The sequence below is a fragment of the Hyposmocoma kahamanoa genome, unplaced genomic scaffold (genome assembly GCF_003589595.1).
Source record: "Hyposmocoma kahamanoa isolate Upper Pololo Valley unplaced genomic scaffold, ASM358959v1 76, whole genome shotgun sequence".
NCBI classification, from domain to species: domain Eukaryota; kingdom Metazoa; phylum Arthropoda; class Insecta; order Lepidoptera; family Cosmopterigidae; genus Hyposmocoma; species Hyposmocoma kahamanoa.
Genome location: NW_020653900.1, coordinates 11,237,305 through 11,260,330, shown reverse-complemented (window position 1 = coordinate 11,260,330; position 23,026 = coordinate 11,237,305). Strand labels below are relative to the sequence as shown.

General features: G+C 35.8%; 1 protein-coding gene across 2 annotated transcripts in view; it reads left to right on the top strand.

Moving 5' to 3' along the window:
- Positions 1 to 23,026, top strand: part of LOC113232376 (glycerol-3-phosphate acyltransferase 1, mitochondrial) — a 79,939-nt gene that overhangs the window by 11,907 nt on the left and 45,006 nt on the right. Inside the window, exons 2-3 of one of the 2 annotated variants that reach the window (XM_026467069.1) lie at positions 1,688 to 1,829; positions 6,712 to 6,741. In XM_026467069.1, the coding sequence (XP_026322854.1) occupies positions 1,688 to 1,829; positions 6,712 to 6,741 (172 nt within the window). Of the gene's footprint in view, positions 1 to 1,687; positions 1,830 to 6,711; positions 6,826 to 23,026 lie in introns of both variants that reach the window. The other variant, XM_026467068.1, reaches the window with a different exon arrangement.

The following is a 23,026-nucleotide window of genomic DNA, read 5'->3' as shown; positions in this document are numbered from 1 at the left end:
GAAATACACAATGACACTATAAAGTCACTATCTCAATTTCTGCAGCTAAGTCTGTGTTTCACAGGAGTCGCGATATGTGGTCGTCACGTGTAGAAAATATTGTTGTTGATTTATTACAACACTCGTTAATTTATATTGTTGCTCCTTGTGACACCATTGTATTGTTGGAAAATTTTAATACTATGTAAATTTAAGATGTGCAATGAATACTTTAGTTATATTGCATTTGTTACATTTTCGTTGTATGCAGAGGTTTTTTTTATCTTGCTACTGAAGTGTGCATTTGAGAATTATCTATTTTAACGTAAAGTCAAAAAAATTCTACAGGGACCGGTTAAGGGGACAAACAAGTCGTGTGCCTGGTGGTGAAACACGCCTGTCTATAGCAGTTGCAGAACCACTCAGAGCTTTAAATCGCAAAGATCTGTGGGGCACTGCCACCACACTCGTCACCCTGAGACATAAGTTGATGAGTCCCATGTGCCTGTAAATTCACCAGCAAACTTACTCTTTAAAACCGAAACGCAGTAATGCTCACATTACCGCTTGGCGGCAGAAATAGGTAAGGTGGCAGTACTTCCTTAGTCGAATTCTTTCACAAGGAGTTTTAGTGCTACTTACAATAATTGTAATCTTGGGTAGTTAGAAAAACGCATCCTGACAGTTACGCAACCTTGGAGCGAATAAGTGTACCACACTTTGCATCAATTACGTCGGTATTTTGATCTTATTTCCATCTGATTTAGACATACAGCCCAGTTCAGTCAAAAAGTCTAGATCGTTTTGGGAGGCAGAGTGATTTTGCCATTAGCTTTTTGAGAAACAGTTCGTCCAAAGAAGTAGGAGAGACCGGGACTGGAAGTTCCCAGGGTAAGTTGTTCTCACAGTAATAACTTTCTTATTTTATTACTGCATTCCGGTTTGGGAGGGCAAGGGAGCTGGTGAAATTACAGGCTTATGGGACTTGTCAACTTATACCTCAGGGTGATGGGCACGGTGGCAACACTCCTAAGATCTTGGCGATTTAAAGCTCTGAGTGGCACTAACTGTTATGGATAGGCTTGTCCCTTACCACCAGGCGCATGACTTGTTCGTCCTAACATTTTGTAATATAAAAAAATACAATATTTCGGACAAGGTTCACCACGCCATTGACGACATCTGTGGCCTAATGGTTTAGACAGTGGGCGCTCGTTGAACTGAAAACTTCCGAATTCGATTCCTTCCCAGATGTTCTGATGAGCGCCAGAGAGTGAAGTTCGTTGCTCTGGTACTCGAATCCTTGAGTTTGAAACCAGTAGGGCTAGCACGACAGGGCGCGACTTAATAATAATAACACTGCACACACTCCTAGCTCCGCACTAGGAAAACTCTGAGTCGCGGGTGCCATGGAGACACACATAACCACAAATTACATCCAAACTCACGAGAGAAATAAATGTAGGCCATACAAATATTACTCCCGGCCCGGGAATCGAACCTGTGGCAGTCCAGCATGGTAACTGTTCGGTCACGGAGGCAGTTAATGATGTCTATACGAGAATAGCAGTATCTCGCGCAAGTCGCGCCTTGTCGACGTAGCCCTAGAGGTAAATGGTGTGATTGTCTAGCAGGTTATTATTATTGTACCTTATTATATCCCCAGTGCCTGTTAACAATTCGATTACCTGTACATTATTTGTTGCAGCCGAGTAGCCGACATGTTGGAGGTGGTAGGCGAGCGCGTAGGTGGGTGGTGCGGGCGCGACAGCACGTCCTTGCGGCATGCCGTGCGCGCGCGCCGCCGGCCTCGGCACGATATATACGCGAAACTTGATGCCGAGATCGCTGTAAGTAGTTCTATTCCACGGTATCAAAATGAACTTCACTCATTGATGACATTAGAGCGTTAACAAGAGCTAATGAGAAGACTGTAACAAATAACAAGGCCACCTATAAGTGACTGACACGAAGGGGAGAATTAGTGACGATGGACCCAATCTTGCTAATTTTCCAGAAACCTCTCGTCATTGTAATTCCATTGAGACTCTACTAACATTACATTGCAATTATGATAATATTTGCTATTCTGCTAAAATCTAGTTCCAATGGCAGTTTAGTGTTAGTGGAATGGGAGTGACGGCATTCATTCATTCAATCAATCACCAACATTCGATGTTGCCTTACTAAAAATATTATGGAAATTACTATGCATAGCTTAAGTTTTATCTCGTTTAAGCAGCCATTTAGTGTTCAAATTAAATATACTCCCGGACACATAATTCGAGTCACCTTGCATTTTCAATATTAAATGCTTAGCTTAAACAATGCTATTATGCAAGTTTGAAACTGGTATACTAAACGTCATTTCCTTAAGTCCTTATCGAAAATTTGGATTTAAAATATTGGAGAAAACTTTTTCATCGATGCTAATTATATTTTTATATAAAATTTTTTTAGGACAAAAATGCAAGGTAGCTCGAATTATGGGTCCGGGAGTGTATATATAATATTAATACACTACGCCTTCGACATGCCATCGAAGAGCAGATACTAAAAAATTGCTATGGATGTTGTATTCAACGTCATACTCTACACACAACTGAGATGATTTAAAATTAGCAGACTTTGAGACCACCAGACAGACTTAAGAAATTGACAGATTCAGTGAGGATGTACATTTTTTCGCATTTTTTTGAAATAAAACGTCCGCTGATGTGTAACAAACCTGCATCAGCAACGATCCAGATCTCCAAGTCTGCGAATTTTAAATCGTATCGTATATCGGTAACGTGTGAACTATGGCAGGAGTTTGTACGTTTGGTATTCTGTTAAAAGTGAAGAGTAGTGGTTTGTCAGTGCCTAGCCATGGAGCTAATATTCTATTCTGCTCTTCACTGCCGTATCGATGGCACGTCCATGGTGTAGTCTAATTATTTGACATTAAATTGCTGATTAAATGAGATAAAAAATAAGATATGCATAGAAATTTCCATGGTAGTTTTGGTAATGGAAAACGTTATTTTAATAGATTTCATTATTACATACTTTTCTTTTTTTCGCAGTTAAAATTCTGTGAATGTAAATGCTATTAAGTACTTTAACGTCATACTACGATAAGACGATTCGAAACATCGAAAAAGAAAGAGATGACATTATACAGTTCATATAGCGTTATTTCTTTCCTATTTTTAGTAAGGAATAGACAATATTAGGAAAGCATTCTACTATTCTACTACTTGGTTGATGGGTTTGTCATGGTACGAATATGAGTAATTTTATAATAAGCTGACTATAAGCTTACATTGAAATAAGATTGTGTTTTGAAATGTTATGGTAGGCCGCTGGTCTTCTTATACGAGTACTATGGTAATATTAAATATACTGTGCCCATTCAGATCTCTTACAATAACACATAAGTACGTGAATTAACGCAAAATGCATTCTAATGTCACGGTTCAAGGCTTTTATGGCTAACAATACCTTTTATTATGTTTTTATCGTTTAAGCAAAATATAATTAACTATGTGCAAAGTTGTGAGAAATGTCACTGAGTTCAATAACATTACACGCATTGTACTAATGGTGTAATACACGCGTTGTTTGCAGCACGCAATGTAGGGTGGAGTTAACAAAATTACACGATTATAATTACATACGCGTTTGAAAAGAAGTTGCATGGACATAATTGTTTTGTTACGTTTACGTTTTACGTAAGTGCAAAATCTATTTTTATGACATGCGAAAAACAAATGACGCTGACTAGACTGTTGCTATTTTGCTAGGTTCTCCTAACGAACTTCTTATCTAAGTCAAAGTCAAACAATCATATTCCATAGGTAAAATAAATTTACACTTGGAAACGTGACATTTAAGCTACACTGCTCGTTTACTACGTTGAGTTCTCTGATAATAACGAGCAAGAAACTTGTGATTGCTCTTTCAAAATAAACTTAAATGGAATACACTTTGAATCAAATTTGTGTGGAATCTAGAGCCATATGTCATCATTATGTAACACGTAGTCTTCAATTTTATAATATGTTTTCAATCAAAATATTTTTAATGTAGTTTTTAAACTTAGGAAATGATAATCTTAATATATGCTCCGGAATCTTTTTGTAAAAACATATACAGTTCCCCGTCAAAGAGTCGTTTACCTTAAACGAAATCGTGATACCATGAGTTTGGACTTATGTCTAAAGTTAATATTATAGATGTCTTCTTTCTTATTATACAAATTATGTATATTTTTACGGGCATATAATATATTTGAGTAAATGTACTGTGATGCTACAGTCATGATACTAGTCGAATTGCTCGTTTTTGCAATACAAATATGGTTTGTATATCTGCCGCTTTACCCCACATGAGAATCTCGTAGGACATTATACTATGGAAGTAACTAAAGTAAACTAGCAGTAGCAACATCGGTAACCTCACGTAGGCATTCTACGGACTGCTTATGCAACAGAGCGTAATCTGCTGGCTAAGGAAGATAAGTTTACTATCTAAGGTCACTCCCAAAAAAAAAAACAGCTTTATTTATTAATAAACAATGTCTAATTTTTCTTCGATTTTACATTAGGTAATTCAAATTTAACACACTTTGTCTTCTTGGCATGGGATAAGGTAATAGTACTTCCCTGGACGAATTATTTTACAAGGAGCTATACTGTTACTAAACCCTTTATTTGTTTCGTCATCTAAACTTGAATAAATCGTAACTCCGTTTTTGGACACTAATCCCTTTATTACTCTTCACGCCCACTGCGTTCCTTACACTCTACCTTACCTCTATAATATATACATCATTTCAGTGACCAATGCGCTTTGTTATGAACGATGGCCCAATATCTTTTCCTGCGTAACATTTTTTTCATCCTATTCTGGTACATTGCTAAAGTTATTTCAACAATAGGCAAAGTAAATGACTATCATTACGTGAACCTTTTTTTGTTATGAGGTAATTATAGGTAATAGTTCGCGTTTTAGACTTGGCCTACATTTTGTAATGCAATATTTGTGTTGAAACGTAATATGTTATATTTAAAATTACATTTCGTGGTGATAATTGAGAAATATTAAAAATTACTATAAGAGCGTGATCATACGAGCTGCGTTCCTACTGCAGTTGTAAAACAGTTGCCTCAACTGCATTGCAATTGTCAAATGTTAGTGCAACTGGCGTGCAATTAAAACACAGTAGGCGCGACTACATCACAACCCTTTTACAATTGTCGGCTGCAGAATGCGTAGCATGCCGCTGCGATAAAACTATTATATCCACATTTAGCTGTCAAATTCGAGAAATAAAACCGCCATTTTGAAATTTTATCACAATAGCGAAAATGACGGGCAGTATACGCTTCTATAATTAGATTCCGGTTAATATTCAAAATTTGCCATTCTCGAGGCTTAAAACAAAAACTTTATACTAAAGGTTTATGATACTGCTTCTGCGCGATTAGATTTTTTTACCCGTTTAGACCCGTTTAGCTGTCTCATGTAGTCACGATATGATGTTTGAAATAAATATTGTGAATGATAAATGTGTACAAACGCTTATTTACAAATAGCAACCCCTGCAGTTTCTTGCTCATTCTTCTCAGAGCAATCTTCCTTAAGAATGAACAGTAGAGTTTAATCAATGTGACGATTTGAAGTGTAATTTCTGTACCTATGAAATAAAGATTATTTCAGTTTGTTTGTTTCACCAGCACCTTTGCCCTTCGAAACCGGGACGCAGTAACGTTCACATTACTGCTTGGCAGCAGAGATAGGTTAGGTGGCAGTACTTCCATGGAAAAACTGCCAACTGCCAAATACGTCTTAAATGTCCATGATTCCCTTCCTCCTTCGTTAAGTTCATTCACATACCTCTTGAGCGTCATAGTAAGCAACTATGCGGCGCGGGTGGGCGCCGTAGCATACCTTCTACGGCGCCCACCCGCTTGATACGCGTGGGGGCTTTATGTCCAATGCTCCTGTTTTGGAAAGGTCTCCGTTCTCTTGCTCCAGCAGTTTTGTGTAGGTACACAGCAGGGCTATTTTGTATTAAAACGAAAGTTTTAGTTGTAAGATTTAATTAGCTCAAAAAAATATTATCAATGCAAAACTGCATCAATACAGTCATCGATTTGTATGAGAAGTAGGAATTATGTGATTTTTCCCAAAGTGGTAAAACTTAAGTTTCTATTACAATAAAAATGTCTTAACTATAAATAACGTTAAAAACATATCACTCATCATCATATCGTTACGTGTTTGGGAAACTGACATTTCATATCAAATACAATTTTTTCGTACTTGCCACCAGTCGAATGGCGTAGGTATGTTATATGGCTGGGCTGCTAACACAACAAATTTATTGCCCGGGCGCTTGCCGCGTGAGAGAGATTTTTTCTATTTTATTTTGTTACTGAAAAGTCTGGACTTTCTTGCAAATATCAGAATTTTTTCCGGATTAATTATAATTTCGGAACAATACCCCTACCTACACAAAGAATTTTTTTTTATCTTCTTTATCAGTTTCCCGAAAATGTTACATTTCAAATGACGCCATTTTATTATTGCGGGTGCGATGTACTCGTAATATGAACGTTAATCCTTGATTGTGTCGCTAATACCTCGCGTCAGGTGTGATAGTATCTTAAAACATTGCTGCAACACGTATTAGATATTTTAATTAAGACGTATAGCCATACAATTTATAGTGACGTGTGTTTTTAGGCCCGCAACACAGCGCTTTATCGCTTGAAAGATGGACCTAACATCCCCCCACCGCAACCTTTGCAGAAAGCGCCCTCCGGCTTGGCTTGTTCACGGTGTGCGCCTTTGTCTAGGGTAAGTGTTTTTGTTACAATACTCAGGTTATTAATAGATCTAAGTCCCTACGCAATGGACTAGCCTGTCGTAAATAAGACGCATTTTAATAGTTTTCGCAATTTATTTCACATGAACTACTACGGACTTCTAGTATTATGAGGTCAATACTGCACTGTACTAAATATTTAAAAATGCAATTTGTATGGAGTCGGTACTATTTGATTTTCCTTCATATTTTATAGGTTGAAAGACTGTCATAACTAACTAAATATCCTTTTTTTACAAAATAAGAATTTTAGTTAGAATGGTGTGTTTAAAAATCACTCTACTCGTACACATAGGTTGATATTATACATACAGATACCTTCTAAAAAATATAACTTTTTTGCGAGCTTGTATATATACATAATGTAGATACGTATTAGAGATTTGGAACGAGCTGGGAACGTTCAATTTAGCATCCCACTCGAACTTGTGTAAAAAGCAGTGAAAGATCGCTTTTTGTCCAGCTCGCACCGTTCCTACTGTATAAAAGATAGGTGAACTATCAACGCAGACTGTTCCTAGTTCGTACTGAACTAAAAAGAACAATGAACTGTTAAAACCATGCAAGACGAACTAGTTCATGTCGGTCAGTGTAGGGAATATATTCGTAATAGTTCATAGTTCATGAAGTATACAAGCCTACTCAGTATCTGACAGAGCAGTCACGAGTTGCGAGAGCGATGCGGCGTATATTCTTATGAATTCGAACCGACTGAAGTTGACCAACTCAGTGACTCGAATCGACGAGTCACCTCGCAACGGGCACCTCGCCTGGGCAACTCGGCACTATCCTGCGTATGGCCCACATATGGAGTCTTACAGGACGCATTGCAGGATTGGAGGACGGCTTGCACGCTGCCACTACATTCATAGTCCTGCATTACGCGGCGGACTGCTATGCAGGATAATGAATTAATTTGGCCTTATAAGCCAAAACCGGTCTAAAGTGTAAAACCCAGTGTCCTGTTCACTGCATCTAATAGATATGTACACTAGTGCTTAATTTATGCCGAAGGACTTTATTAATTAAACATTCGACCTAATATCAAGTGTCTTTACTAAAACTTGTTGATAAGTTTCTTAAGAGTAGATTCGTCGTGATAGCGTCATGGCTTTTTTAAATCAAAATACTAAATCTTGTCTTTAAAAAATCACCCTTAAGCAGGGCGCTTTTTGTATTGAAATTTACGAGTTTATTAAGAATTTACGTAGCAATCAATCATATGTGCTAATGGGCTTCAAAAAATCAGTCTTCAAAAACATTTCTGAATTGTATTTGATATGTTACTTTTGTTTCGTAGCTTATTTTTTGTAAGATTCCCCAATAAATTTTATTTATCGAATTATGTCATTTCATTAATGGGATTGCTAATTAATTTATGTGCGAAATCTAATTTGTAATTTACCAAGAGCTTTTCGGGGAAGGAAAACATTGTGATAATACCCGCATGTCAAAGAAGGTTCACAACACATGTATAAGGTTTGCTATTTAAATAGGAATAAATGTAAAAATTTTAGACAACATGACATAATGTTACTCTGATGCGAAAGTAAATAAATAAAGCACTTGTGTTATGGAAATTTTAAACATAGTACCACAAACACCCAAGCAGCACCAAGACAATGAAACAACAAGACAACAGAAATGCTAATTTTCTAAAAATATTGACCCAGCTGGGGACCGAACACAGGACCTTAGAGATGGCAACATCATGAAAACCAGTATTAGGTAGTTAAAAATATGAGGTAAGTATTATTTATTTTACCATTTGTACCTTTTATTATCAAGTCTTCAGTCGTATTTCATTTTTATTCTGTCTATGTCTAGTCTTTGTCTATCTCGTTTTTATTTCCTGTAAGTCAGACTTTAAGTACCGTAAAAAATAAAATTCATATTTTAAAATTTGTCAAGACTATGAGTACCTAGGCAATATTACTAGCTTTAACTTCTCAAAACTGGTTGTGGTTCATCTGTCGTTTTTATTCTTCCAAAGTAAGGTATAGGTTTTAATGTATTTAGTTATTAACAAAGTAGTTATAAGGAGAACAATTCAGTACCTATATTCAGGTAATATAGGTTATAGATATTTGTCGGGTGACAGCAATACTCGCAAATCTGCCTGCATACAGCAGAGTTAATTGCGTTAAAGGTATATTTAATAGGTATGATGATCACATTGAATGAAAACTACATGAATCAACTTTAAAAATAGAATTGAAATGACTAGGTGAAAGCAGCAGCAACATGTCTTGATTTCATCACACAGCGCATAGATAGATTGAGTGACAAAGGCCGATCTGTACAGTTTTTCATGTAGCATAAGTACGGTCACAAATTACACAGATATATAGTTCTGTGTCTTTAAAATATAGATTTTACAATTTGGTACGGTTACAGTGACATTTCAATGACGTTTGGGATGGGATTTGAAATTTCTAGAGACGTAATGATAGAAAATCGAGAGAGAAAAAAATCGATTAAATATATATGATCGATATAATCTTTAACGACGAAAGAATCAATTCATTGACGATAACGTAGGAATAAACAATTAATGATATTGTTACTATGTTATTATGATACAAAAAAAAACAGGCACAACATCAAAACTCAATAACCAAACGTAAAGCCAACAAAATAATAATCAGTCTCCTTTTATATCGATATCTGTGGAGCTTACAATTTATTTTGTTATCTCGTTGGGGTCGCGAGTTGTTCGACATGGGTCTTTTGTTCGATGTGCTCCATGAACGATTGGACTGCCCGGACTTAGTATGTACCTACGTCAAAGAGACCTACGCGTACCTGCGCGGCGTACTAGACACACTTCTCTGTTTCATATGCCATTTCGTCATTTCACTCCACTAACTATGTCATGAACTCGTTAGTCACAAGATCAGTCAGGAGATATAAGTAATAATCATTTTAATGAAATAGATCCATTTGTAAAAGTAGAATATTCATTTGAATCGAAAATACTCCAAATTATTAAACGAATTCTATTTAATTTTATCATAATTATTATTTATATGACATAATAGGAGAATTTTTATGTTACACTTCACGTCAAACTTAATGTACCTGAATTCGGTTTATTATTTATGTAATGTGCTTTACAACGGGATAATCTAGGCTAATGTTATTAAGAGTTGTTTTCTAATTATTACAAAAACAATTTAATAAGCCGTCTGCTTTCCGCATTAACTAGTTCGATCATGACTCTCAATTATCAAAATAATGACTCCTGACTAAGCCGGTAATGAAGTTGTTTCCGTTTATTATTGTACATACATTTTAAAAATAACATTATATTGTCGGCTAAATTCGAAAAGCTAGTAACCGTGTGAGGTTTTCGTTCAAAAACGGAGTTACGAGGTTGTCAAATTTAGCTGACGATATTATTATTTTTCCTGTTTCTTTTTTTTCTTAGTCGGTTTTAACTATATGAAATGTTATATTTTGTTGTGGCGACAACAATAAACAATTTCACTGACAGAAACACATCAAACACTAAGCAAATATTTCTTAGAGGACCTAACTAACTAACCTGATTTTAAGTGTGAAAGCACATTTCATTATAATTTATTATAGAACAGGGTTTCTTTGTTGGTTAATTATGGTTTATTTAATTACTAAAAAACTATGCATTAAGAGAAAAAAAATTAGGGGTTAATTTTTTATAAAGTTGTATACATGTTTCTCCAAAAAAATTTTCGGCTCGGTATTTGATATTTTGGTTTAATGAGGTTCATCAGTCTATTGAAACCTATAACATTTTCTACATTTGAGATCGGTTGATTATCCAAAGCAATCATTTCTTAGAATTAGAAGCATTCATTATCATTTTTTAAATGTACGTACGATATTAACTAATCAGTCAGGTAGGTATGTACCTAAACGATTTAATTTTCCGCAAAAAGTATGTTCGGCAGAAAGTTCGGCATTTTTACCGAATAATCTGCCGAATACGAATGTTCGGTTATTGTGCCGAACACACCGAATACCGAACATAAAACGAATATTCGGCCCACTTCTAGTTACAATACTTGTCTTATTATAGGTAATAATACTTAATAGTGGGGGTCGCGTACCTCGTTCAACCTGCTCTCCCGTGCATCTGTTTATCGTTAATAGTAGAGTATGAGTGGAAACTAAGGTCGTTCTTTTTTAACCAACTTTAAAAATACAGCGCTTTTTTAGGCTCATGTACTGTGTACCAGATGCTACTGAATACAATAAATTATTTTAAATATGCTATGTTAAAATCGACAGTATTTTACGTTCAAGTTTAAAGTATAATTATATATAATTGTAACTTTTCAAATAAAAAACCCACCTCATAAGTTAGCTTATCGGCTTTTTATTGGAATCGGTTAACGTAAAGTGCGCGAAACCGGGTTCATCCTCTAGTTCGCCAACCTTAGAGGTAAAATATTTTCTTGAAATTTAAATGGGACCAATACTGAGGTACTCTCTTTCCAACAAAAAAGAATCATCAAAATCGATTCACAAATGCCGGAGAAATCGCGTAACATACTTTTAAAAAAATACAGTCAAATTGAGAACCTTCTTTTTGAAGTCGGTTAAAAATTGGATCTCATTTCAAAGGGGTGAAAGCTTTATTTCCAAAATTAATTTAAATATGTTATAAATGTGATAAAATCGACAGTATTTTACAATGTTTCAGTTTAAAATTTTATTCTGGTAAAATTGGATCTTATTACAACAACGTTTAAAAGTTTCAAAACACATACAATTACTGCAAGATTGAAACGAGTATAACAAGTCGCTTTTTTAAATTTTCATATGTTACTATGTACAGTATTACTCTACCTACTACCACTATCACTTAGGAAATGTTAAGATAATAAATTCAAATACGTTTAAGGGTGGCACCCTGTGGCGGACTCGACTTGACCCATTTAAAAAATGCTTCACGACCATAATCCATAAGACCCCTTCTTTTTCGCTCTTATGGACCACGATCCATAAGAGCGAAAACGAAGTATTTACACCAAAAAACGCGACTCAACACAAGCGACACCCAGTTTTTTTTGCTCTAATTGCACGGATATAAAGCCTTTTCTGACCAGCTGAAGATTATTCCGCGTCAATTAGTGTAGTGCAGCAATTGCAATTAGCAGTAGCTTAACTGTGACGTTTTCAAGTGTAAATTTATTTTACCTATGGAATAAATAATCTTTGACTTTGACTTTGAGTGACACCCTAATCTGCAAACAAATTGCAACAAGTATATAAACTCCACCGAAAGGTGACTATACTGAAACAAAGACAGCAGAAATATTTACTTCATTCTTATTTTGTGCTAGCACTTGTGAATACAAAGTTCACCCCTATACCAATGATGAGTGATTCAATGTGATTCAATCTCAATACAAATGGAATGGCACGTTGCGACAACGTGATTATAATCTCTGTACATAAGTTTTTGTATAGAATAAAGTAAACCCGTAACGTGTTTTTCTGATGTACCGGTCTGCCTAGATTTGAGTGCATGCTCGTGGTTGGTTAGCTAGAATTGTAAATTAAATTGTTGGAGGGAATTTGTATGAAATAACGGTTAGAGCTAATAAAAAAAATATGCCTGATAAAAATGTGCCAGATAACCACATCAAATTATCTTTTTTTATGAAAAAATAAGTGCGCATTTGACCTTCATCTCACCTAAGGGAAAGTGACGATGAAGTCGACTCTGGCTGGCGCATGCACACCTAAATGTAATGCCTATTCACTCTCGCCTTGAAAAGGTCCAAGTTATAACGGTCAGGGAACAAGTCTGCATGCAGGCAGGGAATTCCACCCCATAGCCGTTCGCCATATAAATGTGGAAGCGAAACGCTTCGTGCGAATCCTTGGAATAGCATAAGGGTGTAACCCCAGTCTACGTCTACCTGGTCTCAAACGAGAGAAGTCCTTGTGCTATAAGCACCAAAGCAACGAAATTCAGCCAGGGCACTATACACAAACATCCAGAGCACCACCAATTTCGAAACGCTCATTTCCCAATTTGGTCCTATCGGGAATTGAACCGAGGACCTCCTCATCCAGCTCCCGCAGTGCACACAGTTGCACATTTATGAATTGCACCACCGAGGTCGTGCAATTCATAAATGTATGGATGCTAGGTTTAAACAAAGCAAGTACTAGTCATTTCATTGATGTATTGTTACATTGTTACAAACATAAAATATATACACATGTAACAAACAAAATACTACACAAAGACAAATACAATGCTGACACTTTGTCACTGTACACGTGCATATCAAAAGGGAACTTTGTACATAAAATAAATAAAACATTTGTGCATCGTATTTGTACACACGTACATCCATTTCCGTAAATATATATTTCTCGTGTATAAACGAAATAACAATAATATTGATATAATAATGACGTCACTTTTGTTTATATTTTTGTCTCCTTCACACACATTGCTCATCTTTTGTGTATTACACGTGTGTAAAAAGAGGGTAACGTGCTCATAGTAATTATTAAATAAAGACCTTTGTTTTATAAACAGAAGTAATAAAGGACATCAGTCACATTTTTGTCCTATTTTGTGTATTTGTTTTTATTCGATAGTACCATTACAAGAGCAGTACTGTACAATTTTTAATCGTCTTCAAATAAGGATAAGTTTCACAATTCGAATGTTTTTTTTCTTGGTGTGGGTATGTTACGCGGTTACTGCGACGTTTGTAAACCGATCATTTTTTTTTATTGGAAAATAGATACCTTTGTAGCGGTTCCATTTAAATTTGAAGGAAATATTCTGCCTCTAATGGTTGCTATTTATACTAACTTTCTACCCAACTTTAGGGGAAATCCGGGTTATTAAATTTTATCCACTTTGGATTGACCGATTTCAATTAAACTTGACGTGCAAAGTCTGTCTTTGTTGAAGACGGAGTAAAATGACAATTATTTCGATGGGGCCTTAATAAAAGAGGATATTATTTTTACAAAACTACCGTACATAGTTATTTTTATTTAACATTTAATTAAAGTACATCAATATTCCATTTGGGAATATTTTAGGTTATATGGGAATATCCGGGAATGTCACATGAAATTTTGAATTTATTGTTTTGCGTTTACAAATACTCAAATATTACGAAAATAGAATTTGCACAGAGAAAATTAATATTTTGTAATTTGAGAGTACATAAAAAAGAGAAAACTTTGAAATATAAATCCTATATATTTCCATATTTTCATAGATAAATTTTTAAACAGATTCCAAATAGTGTAAGCTTTTTTGTATTTTTGCATTGGTATAGAATTAATATCAGTGACTAATTTAAGTGAATCTTTAATAGTTCCATTTAATTTTGGAAATAAATGAAAGTAGTAATATTATCAATAAAATATGGTATAACAGGAGATGTAACAAGAGACAGTGTTAGTATAAACATGTTTCGCATATATTAAATAACATGCAAATGTCTGATTATACATACAATGTCAATTGCCTACTATTGGCCGAGTGCCAATAGTAGCCATTGGATTTGTGCAGAAAAATCGACACTTCTCCGTAGTGACACAAGTAGTCACGAGCGACTGCGAGTTATGACAAGCCACGTCAAACGAACTCTATAGACGTTCACGTTCACGTTAGCACTCGCCTTCACTCGATCAGCTAGGCGAGTGACATCGAACGATGGCAAGGCAAGGCAAGGCAAATAGGCTGTCTATACGTTGGTATTGGCCTTCACCCGGCAACGTTAGACCAACATGGTCTTTGTATTGCTGGCTTTATAAAATAAGAATTTTTAGTAGTTAGAGTTGTCAGTGGGAAGAAATCGGACACGAGTGGATAATTTTGTTTTCAGGAACTGAGAATGCCTAGTAAATGAGTCTTGTTTAATCTAAATTAAATATAAAATTATTTACCAAAAAACCTAATGACGGAATTGCATTATCATGTATTGTAGTTACATTCAAAGTTATGTTAAAATTTGACTCTTCAAAATGAAGCGTATAAAATAAATGAAGATGGTCTTTGATTCAATGTTTATGTTCGGCACTATTATACGGCTGTATGATTTCCAACCATTCTTTTTTGATTTGTAGGTAAACTTGAAATAGTAAAAATAATAATAATAAAATAATAAAACCTCGTAGTGAATTATTTTAAAAACAGAATATCGGTAATATGTACGCTTCCAAGAACAACACTATCTTAAAATAATCGTTAACAACAATCATCAAAATATACAAACAAACAGACTATCTGAAGAAACCAAAGCAAAATTTGGCAAGATTTATGAATAAACTACTTAAATATGTCTAATTACATGAGATATTTGGGCTTTTGTGTGATTTATAGACAGAAAAATAATACATGCCTGTACAATGTTACATTCGGTCGATCTTCGCTTTTTCAAATGCCACATCCCGTAATGCTGCAGCGATGAATTTTTATTAATACTTAATTGTTCTCACTGTCAATATTTTTGTCCATTTTATTACAATACATAAACACTTGGAAAAACATTTGTTTTGACATTTGATGTACTTCCCTTTGACAACCGTATCATGTACTGCGAAATGGACACGGTTGGCATTTAAGATGACGTTACGTATTTTCAATTCCCGTGTTTGACACAAACCAATGTAATGCTATCTCTTTTGGCTTAAGACGGCACGCAAGAGTCAAACAAAGACAATAACATGTTTATGTTTTCAATATCGAAATGCATCATATAGATATAACGTCTGATTTATATATGTCAACATAACATGTCCTTCAGTTTCCATAGTCTAAGGATAAAAAATAAAAGAAACAGACACCATGCACGTAAATATATGCACGCCCACACTATCGTACTTACGAATAAGTACCGTTTTGATTTTCTTATCTTTTCTTTTTTAATAATTATTTCCATATTATCATTCGATATACCTATTTCATCTATGTATAGAACAATTCCAAGTTGGGGACGGCACACTGTAACTAATTTAAGTAGAGTAATCTTTGTAAAGGTTTTGCTCTCTGACAATGTCCTAATAAGTAAGTTAGCTTTTATATTGACTTCTTATAGGACCAGTGCCATTATGATAAAAAAAAGATTATTGCTATTATTAAATGGCGAACAGCGCACTAAAAAATAACAAACACACACACACACACACACAAACACCTGAGTAAAAATAACAATTAAAATTATTTTTTCCGGGTAATGCAATTCAGATGTATACCGCGATTCAAAATAACGGCATCGCTATACCGTGGTGGGTTGGTCATCCGTGAATCTTTATCACACTACGGTAGTAGCTGCCGCATGAGTGGTTATCACACTTTGTTATAACACTAATTAAAAGAGAAAACTTAGGTAAAGCAATTTTGCAAACCAATTGATTTTCAATTGATTACATTACATTTATATGCATACGTTACATACAAACTGCCTTCTTGGTCGAGCGGTTATATAATGTTGGTCTGCCACGCAGAGGTCTCGGGTTCGATTCCCGGGCCGGAAGAAATATTTGTAGGACCTACATTTATTTCTCTTGTGAGTGTGGTTGTAATTTGTGGTTGTCTATGTGAATCCATGTCACCCATGATACAGGGTTTCCCTAGTGCGGGGCTATGAGTGTGTGTGTTTTTGATTTATTTATATACTTCACGTCCTTTTCTCCTCGGGGTAGGCAGAGACAACACTTGCCACAATCGTGACACACATCTTTCTCCTCAACAACACGCAATAGTACTTCATATGTGTATCATATTAGTACTATCAACTATCAACCAACAACAATCAACCTTTCTTATTACATTTTTTAACCGATTTTAAAAAAGGAGGAGTTCTCAATTCGTTTGTATGTTTTGTGAACCGATCTGAACAATTCTTTTTTTTTTTATTGGAAAGGGTACCTCAGCAGTGGTCCCATTTAAATTTGAAGAAAATATTCCACCTTTAAGGGTGGTAAACTAGGGGGTGGATCCGTTTTCGCGCACTTTCCGTAACCGATTCCAATGAAACTTGGCAAATAAATGTAACTTCACGAACTTTTAAGTTTTAAAGTTTTTTAGTACTGTGAATTGAGATTATTATGATACCTAGTGACCGAACGAACAAGTCGAGCGCCTGGGGGTAAGCGACACGCTTATCCATAGCAGTTGCAGTGCCACTCATAGCTTTAAATCACAAAGATCTAAGGGGCACTGCCACCCTGCCCGTCAACCTGAGACGTAAGTTGACAAGTCTCACGTTCGTGTAATTTCACTATTCAACACCGGACCACACTAATACTCGCATTACTGCTTGGCAGCAAAGATAAATATTTTGATGCTATTTTTGTGTAATAGCAAACACGAAAACCTCAAATTCGACGCATACTCTTATTAGTTTACAATAATTAATGTAAGAATATAATTTGTTATTATATGAATAAAAAAACTGACCTCAAAAGTACGTGGAAATACATCTATTTGCCAAGTTTTTTTGACATCGGTTACCGGAAAGTGCGCAAACCCCGATTCATCCCCTAGTTCGCCACTATGCGGAACTTGACACAGGAGATAATAAAAATAACTTCTCACTATACAAAGTATATTGAGAGACAAAAACACTTTGAATTAGAGAATAGCAAAATCCATCCATTAAAACAATTGCTTCTTGTAATAAAATTTAGGCGCTATTTATAAAAATGAATCGTCAGGCGTGAACAGCCACCCTTAGAGTTGGATGATTTTCTTCAAAATTAAATGAGACCACTATGGAGATACTCTTTTTCCAACAAAAAAAAAATCATGAAAATCGGTGCACAAATCGAGTTATCGCGTAATATACATACAAAAAGAAAAAAAAAACACAGTCGAATTGAGAACCTCCTCCTTTTTTGAAGCCGGTTAAAAATGGCTGAATATCATGGTAAGTACCATGACAATCAATGAACATATTATTCTAATACAAATTCTAAGTCATAGAACTTGTGAAGTATATTTCTTTTTTTATTGATATCAAGTGGCGGGACGAACAAATCGTAAGCTACACGCCTGTCCATAACACGTGCAGTGCCACTCAGAGCTTTAAATCGCAAAGATCTGAGGGACACTGCCACTGCGCCGGTCGTCCTTAAACATAAGTTGACAAGTCCCATGTGCCTGTAATTTCACCAGCACCCTTACCCTTCAAAACCGGAACACAGTAATGCTGACATTACTGCGTGGCGGCCGAAATAGGTAAGGTGGTAACTATCCTGGACGAACTCTTTCACAAGGAGCTCAATTACTACTACAAACAAAACTACGTGCAAAATTTAAATCGATCTGGTCTTCGGGATAATCAGATTAATGAATTCAAATTTAGAAATATCAGCCAAAATTCTTTTGTACCTGTTCAAACACTGACCAGTATTAGTGACATAAATAATGACGTAAGTGAAGTAAATTCCTTATTTTAGTTCTCCTATATTAAAGAACGAATTATCAAGATAAACTACTTATTAGTCATCGATTGTCTGAGAAGGCAAATAGTCTACCGTTAGAAATCCACTGCACACCTACAGGCAGCCGGCAATTTCGGTCGACGACCTTTTCACCAAGGCTGTCCAGTTTTTGATATTTCATTTTTTGAGAGAGTTAAGCTTTCATAATAAGAGCGAGAGTGTTTGAAGAACAGGATTTATCATCATCAACAACCTATTTATATACTGCTGAGCATGGGTGCGTATTGGAGATTACACACGTTTTCCAGAGGTTGTGTTAAATTCGTTCACCGAAAAGCTCATAGTAATTTCAGGTTAAAATGTTCATATAAAGTTCGAGAAACTGAGAGGTGCGAGTCCGGATTCGAACCCACGTCCTTTGCTTGATAGACGGTAGGTCAAATCATTAGGCCACCACGACTTTTTTAAAAATTAGCTTATACTTAATTGCTTTATGCCCGAACAACTTTTACCGACCCCTCTACCATCGGATAACTAGCATAGGATTATGAGTTTCCATTTCGGTAATTCAGAGGCCAAATCAAAACCGCGAAAATGTCGTGGCAATTAAATTAGAGTGATTTACGGAACTCTATTGTTATCAGTCCGAAGACAATATAAGTTAATACATGCTGCTCCAAAACGAAAGTCATTGAAGTAACAAACTAATAACTTTAAATCCCTCTCCTGTACAATTTGATTTAGTGCAGATACGCGCCTTTTACCAATGATACATACATACGCGAATTTGCACTATCCCCGAAGCTATGTTTCTTGTCATGAATACAGTCAAGAATACGTCAATCTTATCGTAAAAGGTATAGAGTTCAATTTAAATCTTAAGTGTCCACCTTGACTTGCTCTTGACCCTATAACAAAACCTACCTAATAACCTTTAACAAGTCCCGTGACCAAAGAAATTTCCTGCGTAGTGAAATAGAAAATGGATATCCGTTTCAGTTCCTATAAAAAACCTTTTGTAAAAACTATTTTCCACCATATGGCGTAATGATATAAGATTTTTATAGCTTAAACAATTAATATAGCGATTAGGTTAATCGTAAAGATAACGATAGAACTTCCACCTGAACCATTCAACAAAGCGAAGATCTGTAATCAGATAAGCACAAAGTTGATTGATGTATTTATTTTTTTGAGATTACAATTGGAGCGGAGATAGGTCGACCGTGTGATAACATCTCTATATATCTCTAGTTGGTCGATATTTTCTTCATAAGATTTTTTTTTCGTCACAAACAGGCTTACAAGTAGCAGAACTTACAACAAAATCAAGCATCCTGGTTTGTATTAGACAGGTGCCGAGATAGGTTTTGGAAAACCTGTATGCTTCCACTCATCTGCAGAGCAACAAAGTGCATAATGATTGTGATATAAGAGCAAATTATGTTAATATTTTTAAGTTGTAGTGTCAATTAAATTGAAAACTTCTAAGACTTAATTGGCTATCGGCTATATGGAGTTTGAAGATGAATTAAGTTTTTAAGGTGTAGGGCGTATGGTACCTATGTACGGTGTTTGAATAAGTTTAGGCGAGAATCCTATGAGTTTAGTAGCAGTAGAACACCTTGTGGAAGAGTTCGTCCAAGGAAGTACTGCCACTTATTTCCGTCGCTAAGTAATAATGTGAACATTGGGTAAGGGTGCTGGTGAAATTACAGGGACATGGGACTTGTCAACTTATATCTCAGGGTGCTGGGCGCAGTGGCATTACCCCTCCAATATTTGCGGTTTAAAGTACTTGAGTGGCACTGCAACTTTAACTGTTATGAACAGGCGTGTCGCTTGCCACCAAGCTCCCGACTTGTCCGTCCCGTCACTTAGTGTTTAAAAAAAAGTTAAGATTCATACTAAGCGCTGAAGCGCTTTTTTTCATCTTTTATTATGCGCTGAAACCAGAAATTTATATCTCTGCCTACGATTGTGCTTCCGAGGGCTTATAACCCGAGTATCTTTAAAGTGCGACAGCGTAGGCATCTTCTGGGCGCATTCGTTCCATCGAAGACCCTATCTTTGCTCTACGACTAGATAGTACCCAAGAGCAAATCTATTTGCTTTAAAAAAATCATTTTTATGAGCTGAAAGATGTGAGTCAGGATTGTAGCAAATGGAAGGCTTGTGTACCTACGCCGATGGGACATGGGCGTGAAGTATATAAGCATATATGTATGTATAACACCACCAATTTCATTATGTTTTAAAATATATTTACATCATAATCATTAAGTTGAGCAAGAAAGTTAGTAAACTTCTGTAAGAAAAAATGAAATAAACTCGATCTAAAAGAAAACGTTAAAATCTTTTTTCTGAACGTCTACTACATTGAATTAGTGCCTACACTTTCTTATCGTTTGTTGCACTAAATGAAAAATACTTTTTATTATGCTTGATAATTGATAATAGTTGAATTAACACCATTTTGAAACAATATTCTTGATTTGCAATATTGAAGTGCCTTTGTAAATTCGATCATCATACTCGCAATAGTATTTTCTTTGTAATATAATTATAATTGTGAGACAATTATTCATAAGCCCATTTACAAATAAAAGCTCAAGTACGGTATCGGAAATGTAGCTTAGAATGTAGTCCTAATGAAAAGGAAGGAACCTCAGCAATACATGCTGTTTATCAGGTTCCACTTTATCACATGTACATTCACTACCGGCATTCACCAGACTTCATAATATTAAAATTTGCAAATTTATATCGTTCAGTACATATTAAGACACGATAATCGACATTTCTTTTATTTAAATTAAGGTTTACACAATTTTGTGTGGCACAGCGCACATAGTGGTTACAAAAAGAATTAAAATTTTATATACAAACCACGAGAAAAAAGTGGAGTTGTAAAGTTTCAAGCCGTTGTCTGTGTATCTATGTGTGTGTTTGTCTGTGGCATCGTAAGGGTTTTTTGTATTATATTTGAGAACTAATTTTATCGGTATAGTTCTTCAATATGTTTGATGAACATCAGTTCAGCTGTTTAAAGATCATCAGATCTTTTCCCAGTTAATATAGGGATCTAAGTCTTAACATTTTTTTACATTTTTGTGATACCAAGTAACGGGACAAACAAGTTGTGCGTCTGTTGGTAAGCGACACGCCTGTCCATAACAGTTGCAGTGCCACTCAGAACTTTAAATCGCAAAGATCTTAGGGCTCTGCCACTGCGCCCGTTACTCTGAGACATAAGTTGACGAGTCCCATGTACCTGTACAGTAATGTGAGCATTGCTGCTTGGTGGCAGTAATAGGTAAGGTAGCAGTACTTCCCAGGACGTACTGTTTCACAAGGAGCTCTGCTGCTACCAAGAAAAGGCAAATATTAGTTTTACTTCCATTTCCGATCCACTTGATTGGTGTAGTATGGAAATCCGATAATATGGTAACTTTGATCTGATGCTGCAACCAAGACAATCTGCAGACTACCTAAGTGCTCCTACTACTTACAATAGAAATATCCCGTTTTGGCTCATTAAATTGGATCTCCACGATTTATTACAAATGGTGATTTTATTGAGTTTTCAGAGTACACTGTTTTAGTACCGGCCGCTAGCAACTAACAAACTCATTAGAGATACTGAAGCCTTCTTCGCATTAACGAGCAGCATGTATCTGAAAACCTATTCACAGAACTTTCGGAAATTGTCGTCATCACCGAACTCATGCACGGATACAAAATGTGCTCTAGCCCGGAGTAGATAGGTGAGACCTGGTTTATCAGTAACTGAGAACAGAATCATCACACATGAAACATTGCGTGACATTCCACATCTAACCTTTGTGTTATCAACGTCGTTAATAGGAACACGCCATTCTTATCGGCAACTGGATCTACAAACATTAACAAGTGCATCGAGCGATCTCGCAAGGTCGTGACACGGTCAAACTATCTCAGCTCCAATTTTTATCTTTTTGTTTATACAAGATAATAAGAAAATATGCACCTCAATAAAGTTTGCTCTCATCAGATACTCTTCCGTTTTTTTGAATTGTTCAGATGGCAGTTCTATCGTTTTTCTTAAACGTTATGTCATGTCTGCCTCCAGACATAAACTTGTCGGCTAAGAGACTGTGGTGACCACTTGTTAACGCGGAATAGGCCGGTCCGAAAAAAGCTATAACGAAAAAGGCGTTGTGCTTTTCTCTTCTGCTCGAAGTGTTAACCGAAACAGAAACATCTTTTTCACTCTTATCACATGGTCATAAAGCTGTTTCTGACCGGCTTAATTTAGTTCCATGTTGGACAGCGTGCTGTTTGTGTCGTATGCGAATGTAGCACAAATATTCTTTGATGTGCATACGTGTAGGTGCATTTACAGTCACATGAGGCTTAACACGTTGAATGCGACGGCCAATTATACTTTGCTATGTTAAGGAAAATTCTCTACCATCTTGTTAAGTGTAAGTTACATAACTCATATGAATAGACATCAGCCAATTATCACTTACATCATGCTTAGGCACACATCACCGTCGTACTATTTTCAAAAAGAAAAATACATTTGCTTTGTTGCCTATCGCACATAATGTTAAGTCCAGAATCTGCTGTTTGAACACTCTATTATCACATGATTATCGTCTTCTGCTGTCGCATATGTCTCGCAATGTGGTAAAGAATCCTTACTCAGATATTCGAAATCGTTCTAAAGCCTTAACGCCGTAACTAATTCCCGCCTGCTTATTTTCGCGT